This window comes from Perca flavescens, chromosome 4 (assembly GCF_004354835.1).
Source record: "Perca flavescens isolate YP-PL-M2 chromosome 4, PFLA_1.0, whole genome shotgun sequence".
Taxonomy (NCBI): Eukaryota; Metazoa; Chordata; class Actinopteri; order Perciformes; family Percidae; genus Perca; species Perca flavescens.
In genome coordinates, this window is record NC_041334.1 from 8,327,320 (window position 1) to 8,346,319 (window position 19,000).

Genomic DNA, 19,000 nt, shown 5'->3' on the forward strand with positions numbered 1-19,000 from the left:
GTTGCTTTAGCCCATTATTTCAGTTGCAACCCTGGCAGTGGAAGCGATCGTGAGAGCAAATACAAAATATATACCGTATTTTTCGGACTATAAGTCGCTCCGGAGTATAAGTCGCATCAGTCAAAAAATGCGTCATGAAGAGAAAAAAAACATATAAGTCGCACCGGACTATAAGTCGCATTTATTTAGATTATAAATACAAGAGTTATTCAACTACACAATAGCACACAGAACAATACGCTGAATACGGTAGGTGTCCGGTATGTTAACGTAACACATTAACAGTTATTGAACTGTACAATAGCACACAGAACAACTAGCTAGCAGGGCGTGGAGCATGGAGGTATTAAAAGGCGTGGAGACGAAGCTGCACCGTGAACGAGCCCCTCCCGACTCGTTCCTCCAGCTCTGGCCGTCTTGCTTTCAGCCCACGATTAGCCGATTAGCTTTCTTTGTTTTCTTCATTGCAGTAAGAGTCACCTTGTCGCCAGTCTCCCTCATAAGTTTCTCCCTCATTTCAAACTCTCTTCCTGCTGCTCGATTACCGTTTTCGGCTGCATATTTTACTACCTGCAGTTTGTTATCTCTTTTCTTTCTCAGTTGTCTTTAGGAGGAGCGTTCTAGTTGTCACAAGCCTAGAGCGCCCTCTCGCGGCTGTAGACGGTAATGTTTTCATGTAAAAACATGTTAAATTATATATATTTTGATATATAAGTCGCACCTGACTATAAGTCGCAGGACCAGCCAAAGTAGGAAAAAAAGTGCGACTTATAGTCCGGAAAATACGGTATATATATATATATATATATATTGGATCCGTGACAGGAAATTATTTAACAGTGATTTATTTATAAGTGATGTGAGTATGATAAATTGGAATAGACTTTGCCTAATTCCTGATTTGGAAGCTGCATGGAATTTCTTTTACACAGAATTTATGCAAGTTATTGATAAGCATGCCCAATGGACAACTATTAAGGTTAAAGGTCATCATCTACCTTGGGTAAATGGGGATCTTATCAGTCTGTTTAAACAGAGGGATAGGGCTTGGAATAAACACAAATATACAAAACTTGCTAGTGATTGGGAGGAATACAAACGGCTACGAAACACGTGTACCACCCAAACAAGAAATGCTAAAGCCAATTACTACAGAAATAGTTTGTCTAATGACTTCAGTAATCCTAAACAATTTTGGAAAAAAATGAATACCTTACTTGGTAAGTCCAACAGTACTACGAGTAACATAACAATCAATAATGAAATTGTTAATGATCCAGCAGTGATCTCCAATGCATTTAGTCGGCATTTCTCCCAAACACAGGTACAGTCATCGCTCTATCCTTCAAAGTCGACTGTTAATTCTCAGCCCTACGATAGTTCTTTCACATTTCGACAGGTTAGCTCAGCTGATGGCCAGTTGGCCATTAGAAAGCTATCCTCTAGTAGTGGACCTGGCCCTGACAGCATTGAGGATAAGTTTATCAAACTTTCTTCACATGTCCTATCCTCTCCATTGGCTGAACTCTTTAATTTGTCATTTTTAACTTGTGAAGTGCCTCTGGCATGGAAGTGCCCAAAAGTCATTCCATTACATAAAGGAGGGGACACCCTAAATATGAACAATTTCAGACCTATCTCAATAATTAATAGTATCGTAAAAATGTTTGAGAAAATTATCTTTGATCAATTATCTAACCATCTGTCTCATAATGATTTACTATCTCAATGCCAGTCAGGTTTCAGGAAACATTTCTCAACTACCAGTGCTCTTTTGAAATTTACAAATTATATTTTTTCTAGTTTTGATAATAATATGTGTACTCAGTTGTTGCTACCTATTCTGGACTATGCAGATATTATATATGCTAACACTACTGCCACTTGTCTACATTCTCTTGAAGTGATATAAAACAGCCTGTGCCAATTCGTCCTTCGCTGCCCCTATAGGACACCTGTGTGATGTATGAACAGTTGTCCTGGCTTGCACCCTCAGCCAGAAGAAAATATCATTGGCTTCAGTTCATTTTTAAATGTATTTACTTTCAATATCCATATTATTTATCGCAATATTTAGTGCCTTACAGTTCACAATATAGCCTTCGTCACAACAAAGAGATCTTCTTTACTGTCCCTAGAGTTAATAGAGAAGTTGGGAAATATGCTTTCTGTGTTAAAGCTCCTCGTGACTGGAACTGCCTTCCTGCATCTATTCGCTCGCTTACGTCTTTTTCTCTGTTCCGAACTGCTTTGTTAACACATCTTCAGAGTATTTGTCTATGTTTCTAGCTTTTCAGATTTGCAATTGATATGTGTCATGTTATGTATGTGTGTAGGCTATATATGAATGAGCAAATGTACATTGTGATGTTAACTTTGTCAGTTATATGTGGGATTATTGTGTTATATGTTATATGTTACATTAGTCGTTTCTCAAACATTTTACATGTGATAGGGATGGGGGTAGGGATATTGAGAGCTTATGTGTGTGTATGCGTGTTTTTATTATGTTTTCTTTTTTTTTTTTTTGGTTTTGTTCTTTTTTCTTCTGTTTGATTGTATCTACTCTGTTGTTCTGCTGTTCTGTTGTTTTGTACATGATCCTGAGGACCCCCATGAAAAAGAGATGCTGCATCTCATGGGGTTGATCCTCTAATAAATGTTCATAAATAAATAAAATTAATACATTTTATTGATTTTATTTTTTAAGAAGGCCTACTTGAATTTACCTGGATTATTTTAATTTAAGCTATTTTGTAATTAATTAATTTTAATTCATTTTATTGATTGGATGAACTATAATTTGCCTAAAGATGATTATTTTGTATTTTTGTCGGTCTGATTGAATGCTTGTGTTAGAAAATAAATCAGACGTTACTCAGTACTTGAGTAGTTTTTTCACCGAGTACTTTTTTACTCTTACTCAAGTAATTATTTGGATGACTACTTTTTACTTTTACTTGAGTCATATTATTCCTAAGTAACAGTACTTTTACTTGAGTACAATTTTTGGCTACTCTACCCACCTCTGGCTGTAGCTAGCTAACTTACCGGCAATTTCCACTGGATGTGGAACGTCTGCGGAACGTCTCCCGAACGTCGACGCAGTCATTAGGTTTCCATTAAAGTCAATCTGTGTATTTCCACTGACTGCGGAACGTCTGCGTCTCTACTCCGTCCCAGTTCCGTCAGTCCGCAGCCCTCCGGAGCGGATACGCAGAGCTTCTATTTTTGACGGACGACGGAGAACTCCGCAGCAATTCAGCACACGGCAGATAGTGCGGGACAAGAAGTGGAGCACAGAAACAAAATAAATATCCGGTTAATTTTCAAAATAAAATACACTGTGCTCACGGCGGATCATATTTCCCTGCACTACACCTTGAAAACATAGCACAGAGTCGTTTCCCCTCTAGTCCTCTGAATGGAAACAAACTGTTGTTGGTTTTGTGGTTCTATTCTACCTGAATTCGTGAGATCTCGTTGGGTCCTCGTGACTACAGCTGTCAGTCACGGCCGCAGCCGTTCCGCAACAAATCCGGACCCGGTGGGTATTGACGGACGGCGGAGCACGCAACAGACACGCAGCGGAGCCGGTCCGCAGCCGTTACGGCCCCAGTGGAAATCCCCGGTTAGCGGCTGCTTCTTCTTAAATGGCCATGGGCGGGCCATTGCCAAAAAAAAATAAAGGTAGAGCAGTTACTGGTGCTTTAGTTACTGCTCCACAGTGCTGTGGAGTAAGCTCTGGCTACACCACAGATGAATTCTGGGATAGGAGGATAAGGTGTGTAAACAGCCGCAAGCGGGTTTCCTATGCCTCCTGGTGAAATGGCAGCAGTCATCCGAGCAAGACGAAGACATAGACCAAGGAGACGAGCTGAAAAGACTTTTGCCACAATGATCACACTTTTTCTGTTGAGTGAACATGAAATCATTAAGCGTTACAGATTAAGCAGCCATGCAATTTTACAGTTACTGGAAGAAATCAAAGATGACATTGAATCTCCGACTCAGCGTTCACATTCCATTCCAGCAGTTGTTAAAGGAACACGCCAACTTATTGGGAATTTAGCTTATTCACCGTAAACCCCAGAGTTAGACAAGTCGATACATACCCTTCTCATCTCCGTGCGTGCTGTAAGGCTGTCTGACGGCTCCAACGGCATCAGGCCAGCACAGAACATGCAGGTGAATGGTTCCAGCAATCCTACTGCTCCGAATAAGTGACAAAATAACGCCAACATGTTCCTATTTACATGTTGTGATTTGTATAGTCACAGCGTGTACAAAAAACAACGTAACATGAGACACAGCCATCTTCTAACAGTAAACAAACCGGGAACTATATTCTCAGGCGGAAGAATATAGTACTTGGGCAAGCAAGCCTGTCTGAGAATATAGTTCCCGGTTTGTTTACTGTTAGAAGATGGCTGTGTCTCATGTTACGTTGTTTTTTGTACACGCTGTGACTATACAAATCACAACATGTAAATAGGAACATGTTGGCGTTATTTTGTCACTTTTGTCACAATTCGGAGCACTAGGCTAGTTGGAACCAGTTACCTGCAGGATCTGTGCTCGGCTAAGCTAATGCTGGAACCGTCAGACAGCGTTACAGCACGCACGGAGATGAGAAGGGTATGTATCGACTTGTCTTACTCTGGGGGTTACGATGAATAAGCTAAATTCCCAATAAGTTGGCGTGTTTCTTTAAACTCCTCACTACATTACAAATATTGGCATCAGGATAATTTCAAACAGTGGGAATATTGCAGTCTGCACTCGGCTGTATCATAGCACAAGTACTTAATGCTTTTAGAGCGCACTTGTCAATACATACATTTCCCCACCACTGATGCCGAAATAACATGCATTAAGCAGGATTTCTTCGCCATAGCCCATTCAATTGCGCTTTTAAATGCGTGCAATTTACGGGTACAGTGGGCGGAGAATGGCGCTGATTACCCGATGAACTGCAGGTTTGGTAAATACAACGTAAGCTGATGTATCACAGCGTGCGCTTTCTGCGGGTTGGCCATGGTGCTGATAAGGCTACTTTTGCAAATGTACATACATCTGGCCCTCTGTGTTATTTGCAGTTCTTTAAACCAATCCCAATCGTCTTAGGCGGCGCTAAGCTCCGGACGCAGCGACGGTGGCTCTGCTAAATAGTCTCAGGAAGGAACTTGTTTTGGTGGAACATTTGTACCCTGCAAAAGAAAACGCCACATACAATATTAAATAAAGTTAACTGTTGACACAATATAGTAACGTGTGCTATTTAAATTAGCTGGATACATGGTTAAACCTCATTGGCTCTTACTAGTACATCTCCGTGTGTACTTCATCCACAGCAATCCCACCAATCGGCCCCAAATCGGCCCAGTTAGAGAGGAAATGTCCTAAACATATTCTTTGTAAATCTTTACAATCATTCACCTGAAAGAACCAAGCAGCCCTTGTTGCATGGTCAAAAGTTTCTTCAAAACTTGACATTTTCAGTGTGTAGTTTGGTAGCTTGAAGGTTGTTGTTGTTTCCCGAATTAACCTTTTGTGCGCTCCAAGATGTTGACCAAGAGACTGTACCAAACTACGGTCGTGCCCACTCAAATCTGCATGTTTCCTGTATATGTCACCACGGCAGTAAACACCTGCATTTCGTTCATGAAAGGAATACAAAAGCAGAGCACCAATAAACAGCCAGTGTCCAAGCCGTCAGGTTGGACAGAAAAATAACTGACTCTAAAAGCATTTTATTCTTATTACAGCCAAGCATACTCAGGCATATAGTGCACATTCAATCATGACATGCACAGTTTGTTTTTTCTTCACAGGCAGCCTCCCTGCCCATGTCTGTCATCATAGTGGGAGTGGGCCCTGCTGAGTTTGATGGTAAGTGTGTGTGTGTGTGTGTGTGTGTGTGTGTGCGTGTTGGTCCTGGCGAATACAATTTATATATATATATATATATATATATATATATATATATATATATATATATATATATATATATATACACACACATTTAAGAGATTTCATCACCTGTTTAGCCAAAACAATGGGGGAGCCATTTTCTCTGTTGGTTTGTTTGTTCTTCGCCCCTGTTGTCGACCACGCACGGGCGGACAATTTGTGCAGCAGCTCCGTTTGCAGTCACAGTTTCTGATGGGTCACAGATTTTGGTGTAACGCAAACAACAGAACATATTTCAACCTTGCTTGACATTTGCTATTACATGTTAACGGAAAAACAACAGTGTCTTACCTAGTAACATAACATTAGAAGCCATCTCTGTCTCCGGTGTTTTTTCATTACAAATCCCATGAAAAGACCAACAGTGAATGTATCTCCTAACACAGGCCAAGGACCACTAACCTGAAAGAGAGATGAGCAGAAGTTATTATATTCTGTTATGATGGTATTTGAAAAGTTGTTTACTTCCACTTTAAAAACAGGTAGGTGCCTGCCAGAGCTGTACTTTGGCGATTATATCTTGTGGAGAATCCATCACTCATACTGCTTTCAAGATGACAGCGTAATGTTACAGGTCTATAGACTTGATCTGCATGGGTCAATAATGCTGTTGCTTGTGAGGTGAATGACAAGAAATAATTCATCAGCAAGTGAAAACTAGTTAATACCTAATTTGCAGAGGGTTTCCTCTGCATCTTTAGACCTTCACTGTTCTTGTGTGGGCTACCTGTTGCTTTATTAGTGGCTTGTAGGTGGCATCAACAATATTAATCAGGTTGTAGTCTGATTCTCTGTGTGGGGGAGGGAAAAGCTGTATGCCCCCTTTACATTGATATATGAGAGGTATTCTCTTGTGAAATATTCAAAGACTGCAGATGTATTCTTCCCGCTGGCTCCATATGCTACTCTGCGTTGCTAGCCCTGTGCGCTTGATCCTTGCTCCTGCAGACGAGTTGGTAACTTTACCCAGGCGTCCCAGCTTACTTGAGGTAAATTAACCTGAAATGATAAGTCAATCAGCAGCGACAGCATCAACAGTTTGCTGACCCGGGAGACTCCAGGATCAGAACCCAGCGCTGAGGATTTCCCCGGCTGAATTCCAGTGGCTGCAGCGCCGAACTGAAAGTAGCGATTGTTAAAGATCCTTCTATACCAACCTTTACTATAGATGGATTCAGCGAAACCTCGCAGTTGCCATGGTGATGTGTCTGGCCCAAAGTTAACTTCCGGTCTAGCTGCGTTTGTTTACTATTATTGTTTAGCTAGGTTTTACCGGGCACCGACTACAAACGCAGTGAAAGTGAGACTGATGAGCAGACTGAAGTTGGGTTCGGGTTGTTGCGCTGTTGGGTGCAACCTGACCTCAGGAACAAACGCAATCTCCAAAATAAAGAAGAGGGGAGACGGCCGAGCATGGATTACCACTGTGCGAAGAGAGGCTTGGCAGCCAGGCAAGAGTTCAAGGATCCGTAGCAACCACTTCGTTTCAGGTAACAAACTCATGTTAAGTGATAGCTAGCTGCCAGTAAAAAAAAACTGCAATAGTTATAAATTACCTCACTAAATTGATTGTAGCCAACTAGCTAAACTGTAACGTTAGATCAATGCTACGTTGCCAGTGTTATAACGTTAGTTGATATGCTTTAGCTAGAATTTGATAGTATTGTGACACCCGTTTCCAATTACTTGACGGCTTTACATTACCCGAGTATTTTGTGTTGTGGTAACCTGAGAAATATTACCCAAAACATAAGAGCAACATTGTTTTTCCATCAATGTACGCTATACAAATAAATAACCTAAAGTTACAGTAATTTAATTGCACCAGTATGCTGCCCTCTAGACCCAGTTTGTGTCTCATGTGATTATGGTTTTTAAGCAATATCATAAAAAGAGTGTACTTTTTACACAGGAATGAACATGTCACCATATGTATGGATTATGCCAGGAATGTATGATGCTCAGCAATGTACAATATTATCAACACTAACTGTTTCTGTCACTTGTTTTATTTTAGGTGCACCATCAGCGGACCTATGTCACCCAGATTATGTTCCATCAATATTTGCACACAAAGAAGACATCCATGGTTCCCAGAAGTTGGAGATGTACCAGAGAAGACATGGTAGACAATCTCTAGTTGTGCCATGTTGACCATGAAGAGGGATGCTCTACTGTGGTGGGTACAGATGTGTCAATGGCAGACACGGACCAGCTACAAAATGAAAATACTGAATTGAAAAGAAAACTGGCTTTACTAGGGCCCTTTATTTTTTTTCAAATTCCCTGTTTTCGGATGTATTTTTAGACCTTTCAGATTTGCTTTTCTTTTCTAAGCAGTATTGTAGTAGGAGTAGTAGGAGCTCAGGGAACAGAAACAAAACCGGAGTAAAAGGCACAGATGGTACAGGCTGCCACGAAAGCCCGGACATCAGCTTTTGCAGATGGCCACCACAAGTGTCTTTTTAGCAACGTAAGGGTACGTTGCCTCCCTGGCTGGCAGGCGAAGCGTGAGGAATGGACCCACTGCAACACTTCAGACCGCACGGACACAGGAACATAGAGCCGACCAGATGGCCCATAAGCTGGTCCTGGGTCAGATTCTTGAGCCGTCTTAACCAGAGATTCGATCTCCCAACGAACTGCAGCCACAACGCAGGTAGAGGGCAGGATGGACTCTGGTTCACTGGACTCTTCAGAAACGGAGAACTGGCGGGACAAAGCATCGGATTTTACATTGCAAGAACCAGGACGGTAAGTAAGGGTAAAGTTAAACCTGCTGAAGAAGATAGACCATCTGGCTTGGCGGGAGTTGAGTCTCTTCGCAGACTGGATGAGGGCCAGGTTCTTGTGGTCGGTCCACACCACAAAAGGCTGCTCCGTCCCATCCAGCCAATGTCTCCATTCCTCCAGTGCAAGCTTGACGGCCAGCAACTCACGGTTTCCCATGTCGTAGTGTCTCTCTGCAGGCGACAACTTTTTGGAAAAAAAAAGCACAGGGGTGGTTTGTGGTCTGTGAGGGAGCGTTGAGACAGAACCACTCCAACACCAGAGTCTGAGGCATCCACTTCCACAACAAAAGGCAAAGTAGTATCTGGGTGAATGAGCACAGAGGAGGTGGAAAACAGATGTTTCAGGGTACTCATGGCTGTATCGGCCTCAGGTGACCACACAAACGGAACTTTAGGGGAAGTGAGTTTGGTGAGGGGAGCTACCACCCTACTAAAGCCCCGGACGAATCTCCTGTAGAAATTAGCAAAACCCAGGAAACGTTGCAGCTGTTTCAGTTACTGCCTTTATCTTTTCGGGGTCGGCCGACACCTGTCCTTTCTCTATGATGAACCCAAGGAAGGGGACTGACTCACTGTGGAACTCACACTTCTCAGCTTTAACAAAAAGTTTGTTTTCCAACAAACGACGGACGTGTGAGACATGTTCTTTGAGGGACTTAGAGAAAATTAGAATATCGTCTAGATAGACGAAAACGAAACTATTTAACACGTCTCTTAAAACATCATTAACCATAGCTTGGAATACTGCTGGTGCATTAGTGAGTCCAAAAGGCATTACCAGGTATTCGAAGTGTCCAAGTGGTGTATTGAAGGCGGTTTTCCACTCATCTCCATCCCAAATCCGGATGAGATGATAGGCATTGCGCAGGTCCAGTTTGGAGAAGACTGTAGCACCCTGGAGTGGTTCAAAAGCAGAATTGATTAGTGGTAAAGGGTATTTATTCTTCACCGTGATTTTGTTCAGTCCGCGAAAATCAATACAAGGGCGTAGCGTCTTATCCTTTTTGTCCACAAAGAAGAACCCAGCTCCCACCGGAGATGATGATGGGCGAATGATACCTGCAGCCAGGGACTCTCAGATATATTTTTCCATGGCCTCTCTCTCGGGTCTGGACAAGTTGTAGAGTCTGCTAGCAGGCAAGGGGGCTCCTGGAAACAGCTCAATAGCGCAGTCATAAGGTCTATGGGGAGGAAGGGATAATGCTTTCTCCTTATTAAATACCTCCGCTAGGTCCAGATATTCTTTGGGGACTGATGACAAGTTGGGTAGTTTCTCTGTTGCCATTGGGGTTGTCACATTGGGAGGGATAGCAGAACCGAGACGAGTAGAGTGACAACTGCTGATAGTTTTGTGTTGCCAATCTATGTGGGGATTATGTAAACTGAGCCATGGAAAACCGAGAATGAGAGGGGAAGAGGAAGCTGACCGTCTGACCGTCTACGGTCGTGACATTGATAGGAACTGGGAGTGATTCGAGCGGAATGTCAGCATGTTTAGCCAGATTAACGTCAATGAAGTTATCCTCAGGCCCCGAGTCAATAAGAGCAGATAACGGTAGCGACAGAGTGCCCAATTGGAGAGTTGCAGGGAGTGACATACGAGGGGATGTGGGTGTAATTACACGGCTGGGGCTCACTAGTGTACCCACTCTTACTAGCGAGCCACCTCTTTTGGGCGTACTGGACAGTTAGCGAGGAAGTGGGAGGTGTTACCGCAGTACAGGCACTCACCCGCCTGTCGACGCCGTAAACGTTCAGCCGGGGGAAGCTGAGCCCGGCCCAATTGCATGGGTTCCTCTTAGTCTCTCGTAGCGGAAACTGGTGCGACCGAGAGCTCCCCATGGGGGGGGGACAATGAACTGGGTCCGGGTGTCCTGGAAGTCCGAGTTGGGGCTGGTGAGAGTCCGCTCTTCTCCCGGATCCTGTTGTCAATCTTAATAGCCAAGGATACAAGACCGTACAAGTTACTGGGTTCATCGCGAAGAGCTAGCTTATCTTTTACCAAGGGATTTAAGCCATGTACAAAAACTCCCTGTAGTGCCTCATCATTCCATTTGGAATCCGCTGCATAAGTCCAAAAATCAATTGAGTACTCAGCCACACTCCGTGTACCCTGTCTGAGCTCCAACAATCTCTTGGAAGCAGTACAGACATGATCTGGGTGGTCAAAAACATTGCTCAAACGTTTGGAAAAATCAGAAAAGGTTAGTCCGGAGAGATTTTGATGAGTATACATAGCTTCGGCCCAAACTAGTGCCTTGTCCCTGAGCAACCCCAGTGCATAGTGTACCTTTGATGATTCTGAGGCAAAAGACAGTGGCTTCTGGTGAAAAATGAGTCCGCATTGAAACAGGAAACCTCGACACTTGGTCAAGTCCCCAGAGAACTGCTCTGGAGGAATCACAGGGGGTTCCCGGGTGAATGGCGCAGGAATCATGGCTGAAGAAGCAGACTGAGAGGGAGGAGGCGGAGCACTAGGCGCACTAGGGAGAGACAGAACAGCAAGTTGAGATGACAGCTGAGTGACTTGACTGCATAATTGTTGGTTTGTCTCCAGTAATTTGTGAATCAACTGGTCGTGTTGGCCTAACAGAGCTCCTTGATTTTTCACAGCTCAAAAAAATGCCGTCTTCGTCCGTGAATTCTCTGCAGGGTCCATGGCCAGTTCGTTCTGTTAGGGAGCTTGTCTGACCCAGAACGCAGAGAAATCACACCGACAACGTAAAGCAGTTTAAAAAGGTTTAATGAAGCAGAGTGTACTCAGAGAATCACTGCAGGTAGTGTCAGGGTTGTGAAACTCCTGGCTGGTCTGAGGCTGGTGGCGAGCCGACAGGGAAGAATCCAGGTATTTATGGGACACGAGGGGAACAGGCAGAGATGAGAACATGGAGGGTTTCCCAAGTTGGAGACGGAGGCTGGATGGTGAGGCTTGAAGCAAGCAGGCAAAGCAGAGGAGGCAGCTGGGCAGAGCGGTAACACAGGGTTAGTAGGAACTCAGGGAACAGATACAAAACCGGAGTAAAAGACAAAACGGAATATACTGGATTTAGACTGAGAGCCAAGTTACCACATGGGTTGTAGATAACAAACTGGCGCCGACAAGGTGATCAGCCTGGGTTTAAGTATTGCAGGAGTGAATCATGGAGATGAGCTGCAGCTGTGAAAACCGGCAATGCAGTGTTGGATCAGCCACGCCCCTTGACCTACTTCCCTCTGGACACTCCTCCAGCACTCCAGGTGGAAAAACACAGAACACACAGACAAACAGGGAAAACAAAACCACCCAACTCAGGGTGGAGAGAGAGCAACCCATAACAGTTTGTGCAGCGCTTTCAAATCTGGGGAAACCACTGGTACCAAAATAAAGCAGGACTGATTATTACGTTCGTTACTTCAACAAACTCTTAATGCTCTTAATCCGGTTTAGCTCACAATATATCCAAAGTAAGCTAAGTTACCATATGCAACACTTGAAATGCAACAATGCATCTGTTAAATCTTATTGTACATGAATGATTTACTGTCTGAGCAAAACATTCATTGCTACTATGTGACCTCCCGGTAATGCTAACTCAGTAATACAGTATAGATTCAGTAATCAACAACTAGCAATAAATAATTTATTAAGTGATGAATTTCAGAAAAAAACTACCCTGCCATGTTGGACTGATTCTAGATCTATATATCATAAACACATCCTGCACTAATTCATACAGCCTCTTTTTTCTCAATGTTAAACAGTTATCAAATGATTGTTATTACAATAGGTCTATCAGTTATATTGTATATTTGTTTCTGTATTTACTGTTTATTTCATATCAATGTTAAATATGTTTATGTATGTACCAACCACCAAGAGTGACTTGGCAATAAATAATTTTCTGATTCTGATTCTGCCCTAATGAGCTGCTTTTGAGACCTTTTCCATGTAGTTGTTGCACAACTGCAGTCTTCCCTCTACAAATTCATCCACAACTTTTGGCAGCATGTGTTTAAAGTAGAAGCTACGTAGCACAAGACTGGCTGTTTGTAGCCCAAGACAGTAGCTGCCAATGATCCAGGCGGAGTAGCGTTTGGAAAGTGTCTGACCTGCCTCGATTTCCCCGTAAATGACAGGTATTTGTAGGTTAGGATGCTTTTAACTTTTCCGGAATGAAAATAGTTGTAGGCATACAAGCTACAATATGCCTTGAACGCCTCCCTCGTATATACACACTCGCTCTCAACTAGATATTCAAATATCTGACCAACCTCCGGTAAATTAGATAGGTCCGCAGAGAAAAAAAGAAATTCTCATAATTTTCTCGAACCGGCCACGTAACGCTTCTTTTCCTAGAGTGTGGTCTAGACCTACTCTATCTGTAAAGCGTCTTGAGATAACTCCTGTTATGATTTGATACTATAAATAAAATTGAATTGAAGTGAATTCAATAATAAATAATGATTGATTGTTAATTGAGACGTAATTAACTTTTACACTGGAAGTGAATCAATTTAGCCAGACTGCTGTTGGTTTGTTATAATGAATTCCACTAATTATTAAGATTTTATAAAAAGTAAAAATCTAAAAAAAAGGATGGAACAATGAGCCACACTGAGGACTGATAGAAGATCTTCAGACTCTGCCACTTACATGCTGACATACACTGATAAAATGAGTATCAAAATTAATATAATAAAACACATAACATCTCTCATGGGATTAGGAGACCATTGTCTGAACTGTCTGTTGCTAACAGTTACTTGGCTTTGTGCATCCGGTCATGGTGTGTTGGCACATGAGATGTAGTTGCTTCGTGTCGGAGGAGGGGGATTATAACCTGCTGTATTAGGGTGGGCTGGTAGAAAGAATAGGTGGCACTGAGGTTAGAGAAGTACATTAGTGGCACAATGGGTGGCAGCTTCCAGGCCCTGGTCACATGGCACAAACATCTGGACTAATCACAGCTGGCCTGGAAACCCAAAGGCATAGGATTTGTTTCAACAAATGTGGGGAGATATATGTGGCCGTATTTTAACGATGTGCACGGCGTGAAGCACCTGGAGCAGCTGTGTTTAGGGCGTGTATGAATCCACTTTTGCTAGTTTAATGGCAGAAAAAAAGGTTGGTGTGCCAGAAGGGTTGTACTTAGTGTCTTCATTAATTCATAGGTGTGTTTTGGACGTAACATGCAATAAACTAATCAGTGTCATCTCCCATTTCCTTTAAGAGCCAGGCATGCTTGTACCTTGGCGCATTTCTATTATGATGGAGGATTTGCTAAGCAGGAAGGAAAGATGTTCAGGAGAAAAAACTGATCTGCTTGTGCGTGAAGTGAAAGCACGCGAGCATTGTAATATTTTTAGGGGTCCAAGCCCAAGGGGGCATGGGAACCTTGCAAACACGGTTCACATCTCCAACCCTATTGATTCCATTAAGGTTTTTATTATTATTTTTCTGCCCAGTTTTTTGTTAAAAGTCATACTGCAGCCTACACCGTACAAGTTACACAGGTGAAACTTTCAGGGGGGGTACAGACTGGGGCACACTACTCAGATTCCAAAAAGTACACATATCCACCACTAGGTGGTGCTATAGCAGAAAAATGTGTTTGACCCTATAACTCCCAAACCATATATCGCACATTCAAAAACCATATATCCTTGGATCTAGCTGAATATCCTGATATAGGCCACGTCCATTTTTTATGCGTGAAAAATCGCGATTTATCGAAAACCTACTTTGCCGAACTCCTCCTAGACCATGCGACCGATCTGCATCAAATTTGGGACATAGCATCTCTAGACCGACTCAACTGCAACACTGTCGTATCAAATTTGCAATTAGCCATCAATTTTCGTAAAACTGCCTATATTTGAGCTCTACATAGTTGATTTCTTGCATAAAAAAGTCTCAGAAGTGAATTTAGTAATGAAATAGCATACGAACATGTATAACATTTCTGGGATCTACGTGGCCTAGATTCAGAAGACCAGCTGGTCTCAGATCAGTGGCCTTTGTAAATTTTGGGGCATGACAAAGGTACAGACTAGAGCCAAATAAGGTACAGCCACCGAGTTGACGTCAACTATGAGCTTTGTTGAGATTCGCCCGTTTTCAGCAGCAGTTTCAAATTGTGAGATTTGCATAGGAAAGGGATGTCAATGGGACTTTGAAGGTACTATGTATGCCTATTTTACCCACCGAACTGTCGTAATTCAACTATGACAAGGTGAACTCAGTTTTGCATTCTATCACCCCTTTAATGAGAGATTTGCAACGGCAATGTACCGCAGACCTTGCGGCTCACAGCAAGAATGCACCTGAACACACCTCCCTGTAAGACCAGCACGCCCATGGGCCACAGATGGGCGCATCTGCATTTGCTATTTAAACATGGGCACTGGACGGGAAATTAACAACTGCATCGGTCATAAAAAAGTAAGGCTCTCACGCATTCTGTATTCATTTTCAAATATTTATTCTCCTGTAGATCAACTTTTCTCATTTAATCTTATCTCTTCACTCTTTTGCGTCTCCTCTTTAAAGGAGAATTCCGGCCAATTTCAACACGTAGCTTTGTTGTTTGTAAATTTGGAGTGCTGTCAGTAGCGAGAAAAACGAAAACAATTGGTGTTGCCTACACTGTGTTAAGGCCTTTTTACAGTCGCCACAGCCGACCTGTCGAGCGCCAATGTGACGTCAAAATGACGTAGATCTCACTGGCGCGCCAGAATTTTGACTGTATTTTTTTCAGCGATGCGTGACAAAGCGGAAACAGGAGGCATGGACGAGTTTGAGGGTAACCGGATGCTAGGACTCTCAGAGTGACTGCATGTCTCTCTTGTAAACTTATTGGGTTAAGATGAGTTATTTTATGGCGAATGAAAGGCTTGATCCGACAAAGTAAGTAATCGAATCAAATCGAAACATTGACGTCAATGCTGCTGCCAGTTCTGCCGTTGTTTACCTTTTTCTTCTTCTTCTAGTCCATAGAAATAGCAAAGTTGGTAGCCTTTCCTCAACACCGGAACTAAACGGAGCTGAATTAGCAGAACTTTTATGCATTTCTTTCACATCTACTGCAGTCCAGCCCGGTCTCATGGCAGTTCGTGAATGGTCACATTATTGAATCCATTGAGTTGTGGACAGGACACGATAATGTCGTTTTTTTTGTGTGGTGATTATGAATTTTAAAGCAATGTATTTCAATGGGAAGCATATTTTGTGATCACCGAATGATGACGGTAGCGAGTAATATTGATAAGGCCAAAGTCCACGCAGGGAGGTTGGTCGAGGTGGTGGATACGTCAAACAACACAGGACTTTCACCCCGGAGACCAGAGATCGCGTCCCGCGTGTTGCAGTTCCTTTCCTCGTTCTTCTTTTCCTAACCACAACCTTCCCGTTATTGTGGCATTTCATTTCCCCGTTGTTGTGTGGCCTTGCACCCGGGGATCGCGTCCCGCGAGTGGCAGCCCATCCCGTTGTTGTGGCCGGCGTGTGGCGTTTCATTTCTACGTTGTTGTGTGCCCCTGCACCTGGGGATGCGCCCGGGGATCGCGTCCCACATGTGGCGGTCCGTCCTGTTGTTGTGGCCAGCGTGTGGCGCCTCATTTCCCTGTTGTTGCGTCCCGCAGAGCAGGTTCGAAAATCGTGACCTGTACATGTTAAAAATTTGTGACGTGTACACGAAATAAACATCAAAATCGTGACCTGTAAACGAATCAATAAATCAAAATAACATGACTATTTCACGACCTGGCGTGAGACCGGGTTCTGCAGTCAGATTCACTATGTTCACTCAGAAGGAATCACTTCATATGGGTAGGCACTTGTAATGACATTTCCAACATGTTAAGAGGCTAAAAGCACGTTTAAAACTCGCCCGGTTTCATCCTCCTGGGTGCAAACTGTAGCAGGAGGATAACACGGTGTAGGCAACACCGAGTGTTTTCGTTTTTCTCGCTACGGACAGCACTCCAAATTGATATCGACCGGAATTCTCCTTTAAATGTACACATGGCACTTCTTCTATGTAAATAATACATTAATTAATTTTAATTAATTTAATAAACCCCTGGATTATAATAGCGCAGATGTGTTTTAGCAAGAATTACGCTCATGTACAAAACTTTTTGCACATTCAAAATATAACTCATCCCATCTGTGTTCTCTGAGGTTTTAAGAGTTGTAATATTTTGAGAAAAAAGAAACAATATTATCCGAATAAAGTCACAATATTTATATATATACGACAGCGTGATCTGCTTCAGAGCTCTGAACGAAGACGGGGTGGGCGACTTTGGAGGCGGGCTTTAGGCTTCCCACGTAAGAAACAGTACTGGTATTTTCTGTGCTATTTTTTTTTTTCCATTGGCTGAACACACTTTTGATTGGGTGGGTGAGACGCACGTTTGGGGGCCCCGGTGTCTTTGCACCTTACAGCCCAGCCGTCACCATATTCTGCTGAAGTGCACACACACACACACACACACACACACACACACACAATGCCATCATCTGGAAGGAGGATTTTCTGTTTTCTGTTTTTTGTTTTGGTCTCTCTTCGTGCTGTTTGCTCGATTGCATTGCCAAGGCTGGACTAGTGTATACTATAAGAGAGGACACAGTAAGCTATGGATGAGGGGGGGGGAGAGTTGGCTGCTGCTACCTAACAGTCCCTGTTGTGTTTGTTGTTTGTCTGCAGCAATGGAGGAGCTGGATGGAGACGAGGTCCGAGTGTCCTCCAGGGGACGCTTTGCTGAGAGAGACATCGTCCAGGTAAAGTATACTCTTTAACACAGCCATGTAACCCTCATGAGTCACAGCTGTGATGTTGAGATCTGCATAGACATCGATACAGTAGATATGTCCTAAACCAGCCCAATGCAACTCAACATGCAGCCAGGTTAGAAACTAGACTGCAGAGAAAGCTGGAGAAGCTCTTATGAATTCAGATCTGATCCGATTCTTGGCATATTCTTTATGTAAGACAAAAAGACACATTATGTGTAAAGCAAAAGTTTGTTTCAGTTATTTGTCATAAATGACGTTAAATTGTATGATTCGTTTTGATCAAAAGGTAAAAAAGAATCATACCATGCACAAATTTCAGAAGTATAAAAGCAGAATTCAGTTGCCATATCGAACAGATTTTCAACTGCATACCAAAACCCTTTCCCAATGAGCAGATGTAGGCAGATGTGTTTGTTGTCATGGCTACTCTTCCTGTTCTCGTACAGTTCGTCCCGTTCCGGGACTACATGGACCGCTCGGGGAACCAGGTCCTGAGCATGGCCCGCCTGGCTAAGGACGTCCTGGCAGAGATCCCTGACCAGCTGCTGTCCTTCATGAAGAGCCATGGGATCCAACCCCGCCCCCCTGCCCGCCACCTCACACTCCCCCGCAATGTCCTCCACTCTTGCCCCCTCCCAGAAACACAGCATGCATGCCTGAGAGAGAGAGAGAGAGAGTGTGTGTGTGTGTGTGTGTGTGTGTGTGTGTGTGTGTGTTTGTGTGTGTGTGTTTACATCACATCAGGCGGGGATTGGCGGAGGGTTGTGCAGCGGTGTGGGTGTGTCTCTTAGATGGCCCACTGTGTTGGGTCGGATGGCCGGAGGATTACATGATTTGACCACTGCATCCGCAGCGTGACATCAGGTTGTGTTTCTCCAAAAGTTGATTCTCTTTCAACTTTCACCTCTGTTTCATTTTTGTCAGCATCCCCTGTGTCCCCCACCACCGCAGCTTAAACGCACCACACACATTTAAATGATTTGGAGCTTCAACGACTGATTTGGTGTGAATGCAGCCTTAAGGCTGTTTTATGCTTCTGTGTTAACTCCACACCGTACCTACGCCGTCGCTCCTACGCCTCCTTGCTTAGATTTTGTAAAAAGTATCGAGAAATAGACACAGTTAAATCCATTGACCTAGTTACTGTAACCACAAAATAAGTCTGAGGTTATCTGTGAGGTGTCTGCCAGCCAGTTTATGTTATGTTAGCAAGCAAACTTAAGGACAACTGCCCACAAAGTACTGCTTGTTAGTGAAGTGCTAATTTCAAAACTTTACTGACATATAGACATTTTACAAACAGATATTATTTGCAAAGCTTATGTCAGTGAACTAGCATGTTGCTACTCCCCACAGTATGCTGCTTGAAACACCGACTAGCAACACACAGGACGAGTTGACCAATCACAGTCCTTGCGGTCTGCGTTGCCTCGACGCAAAGTTACAGATTTTTGGA

At 43.3% G+C, this 19,000-nt stretch overlaps 1 protein-coding gene across 1 annotated transcript in view; it reads left to right on the forward strand.

Annotated features, from left to right (window-relative positions):
* Positions 1–18,500, forward strand: part of LOC114553537 (copine-9) — a 396,447-nt gene extending 377,947 nt beyond the window's left edge. The window contains 5 exon segments of the mRNA XM_028574744.1: positions 5,835–5,892; positions 17,456–17,529; positions 17,991–18,119; positions 18,122–18,158; positions 18,469–18,500. Of these exon segments, the coding sequence (XP_028430545.1) occupies positions 5,835–5,892; positions 17,456–17,529; positions 17,991–18,119; positions 18,122–18,158; positions 18,469–18,500 (330 nt within the window).
* The last annotated feature ends 500 nt before the right edge of the window (positions 18,501–19,000 follow it).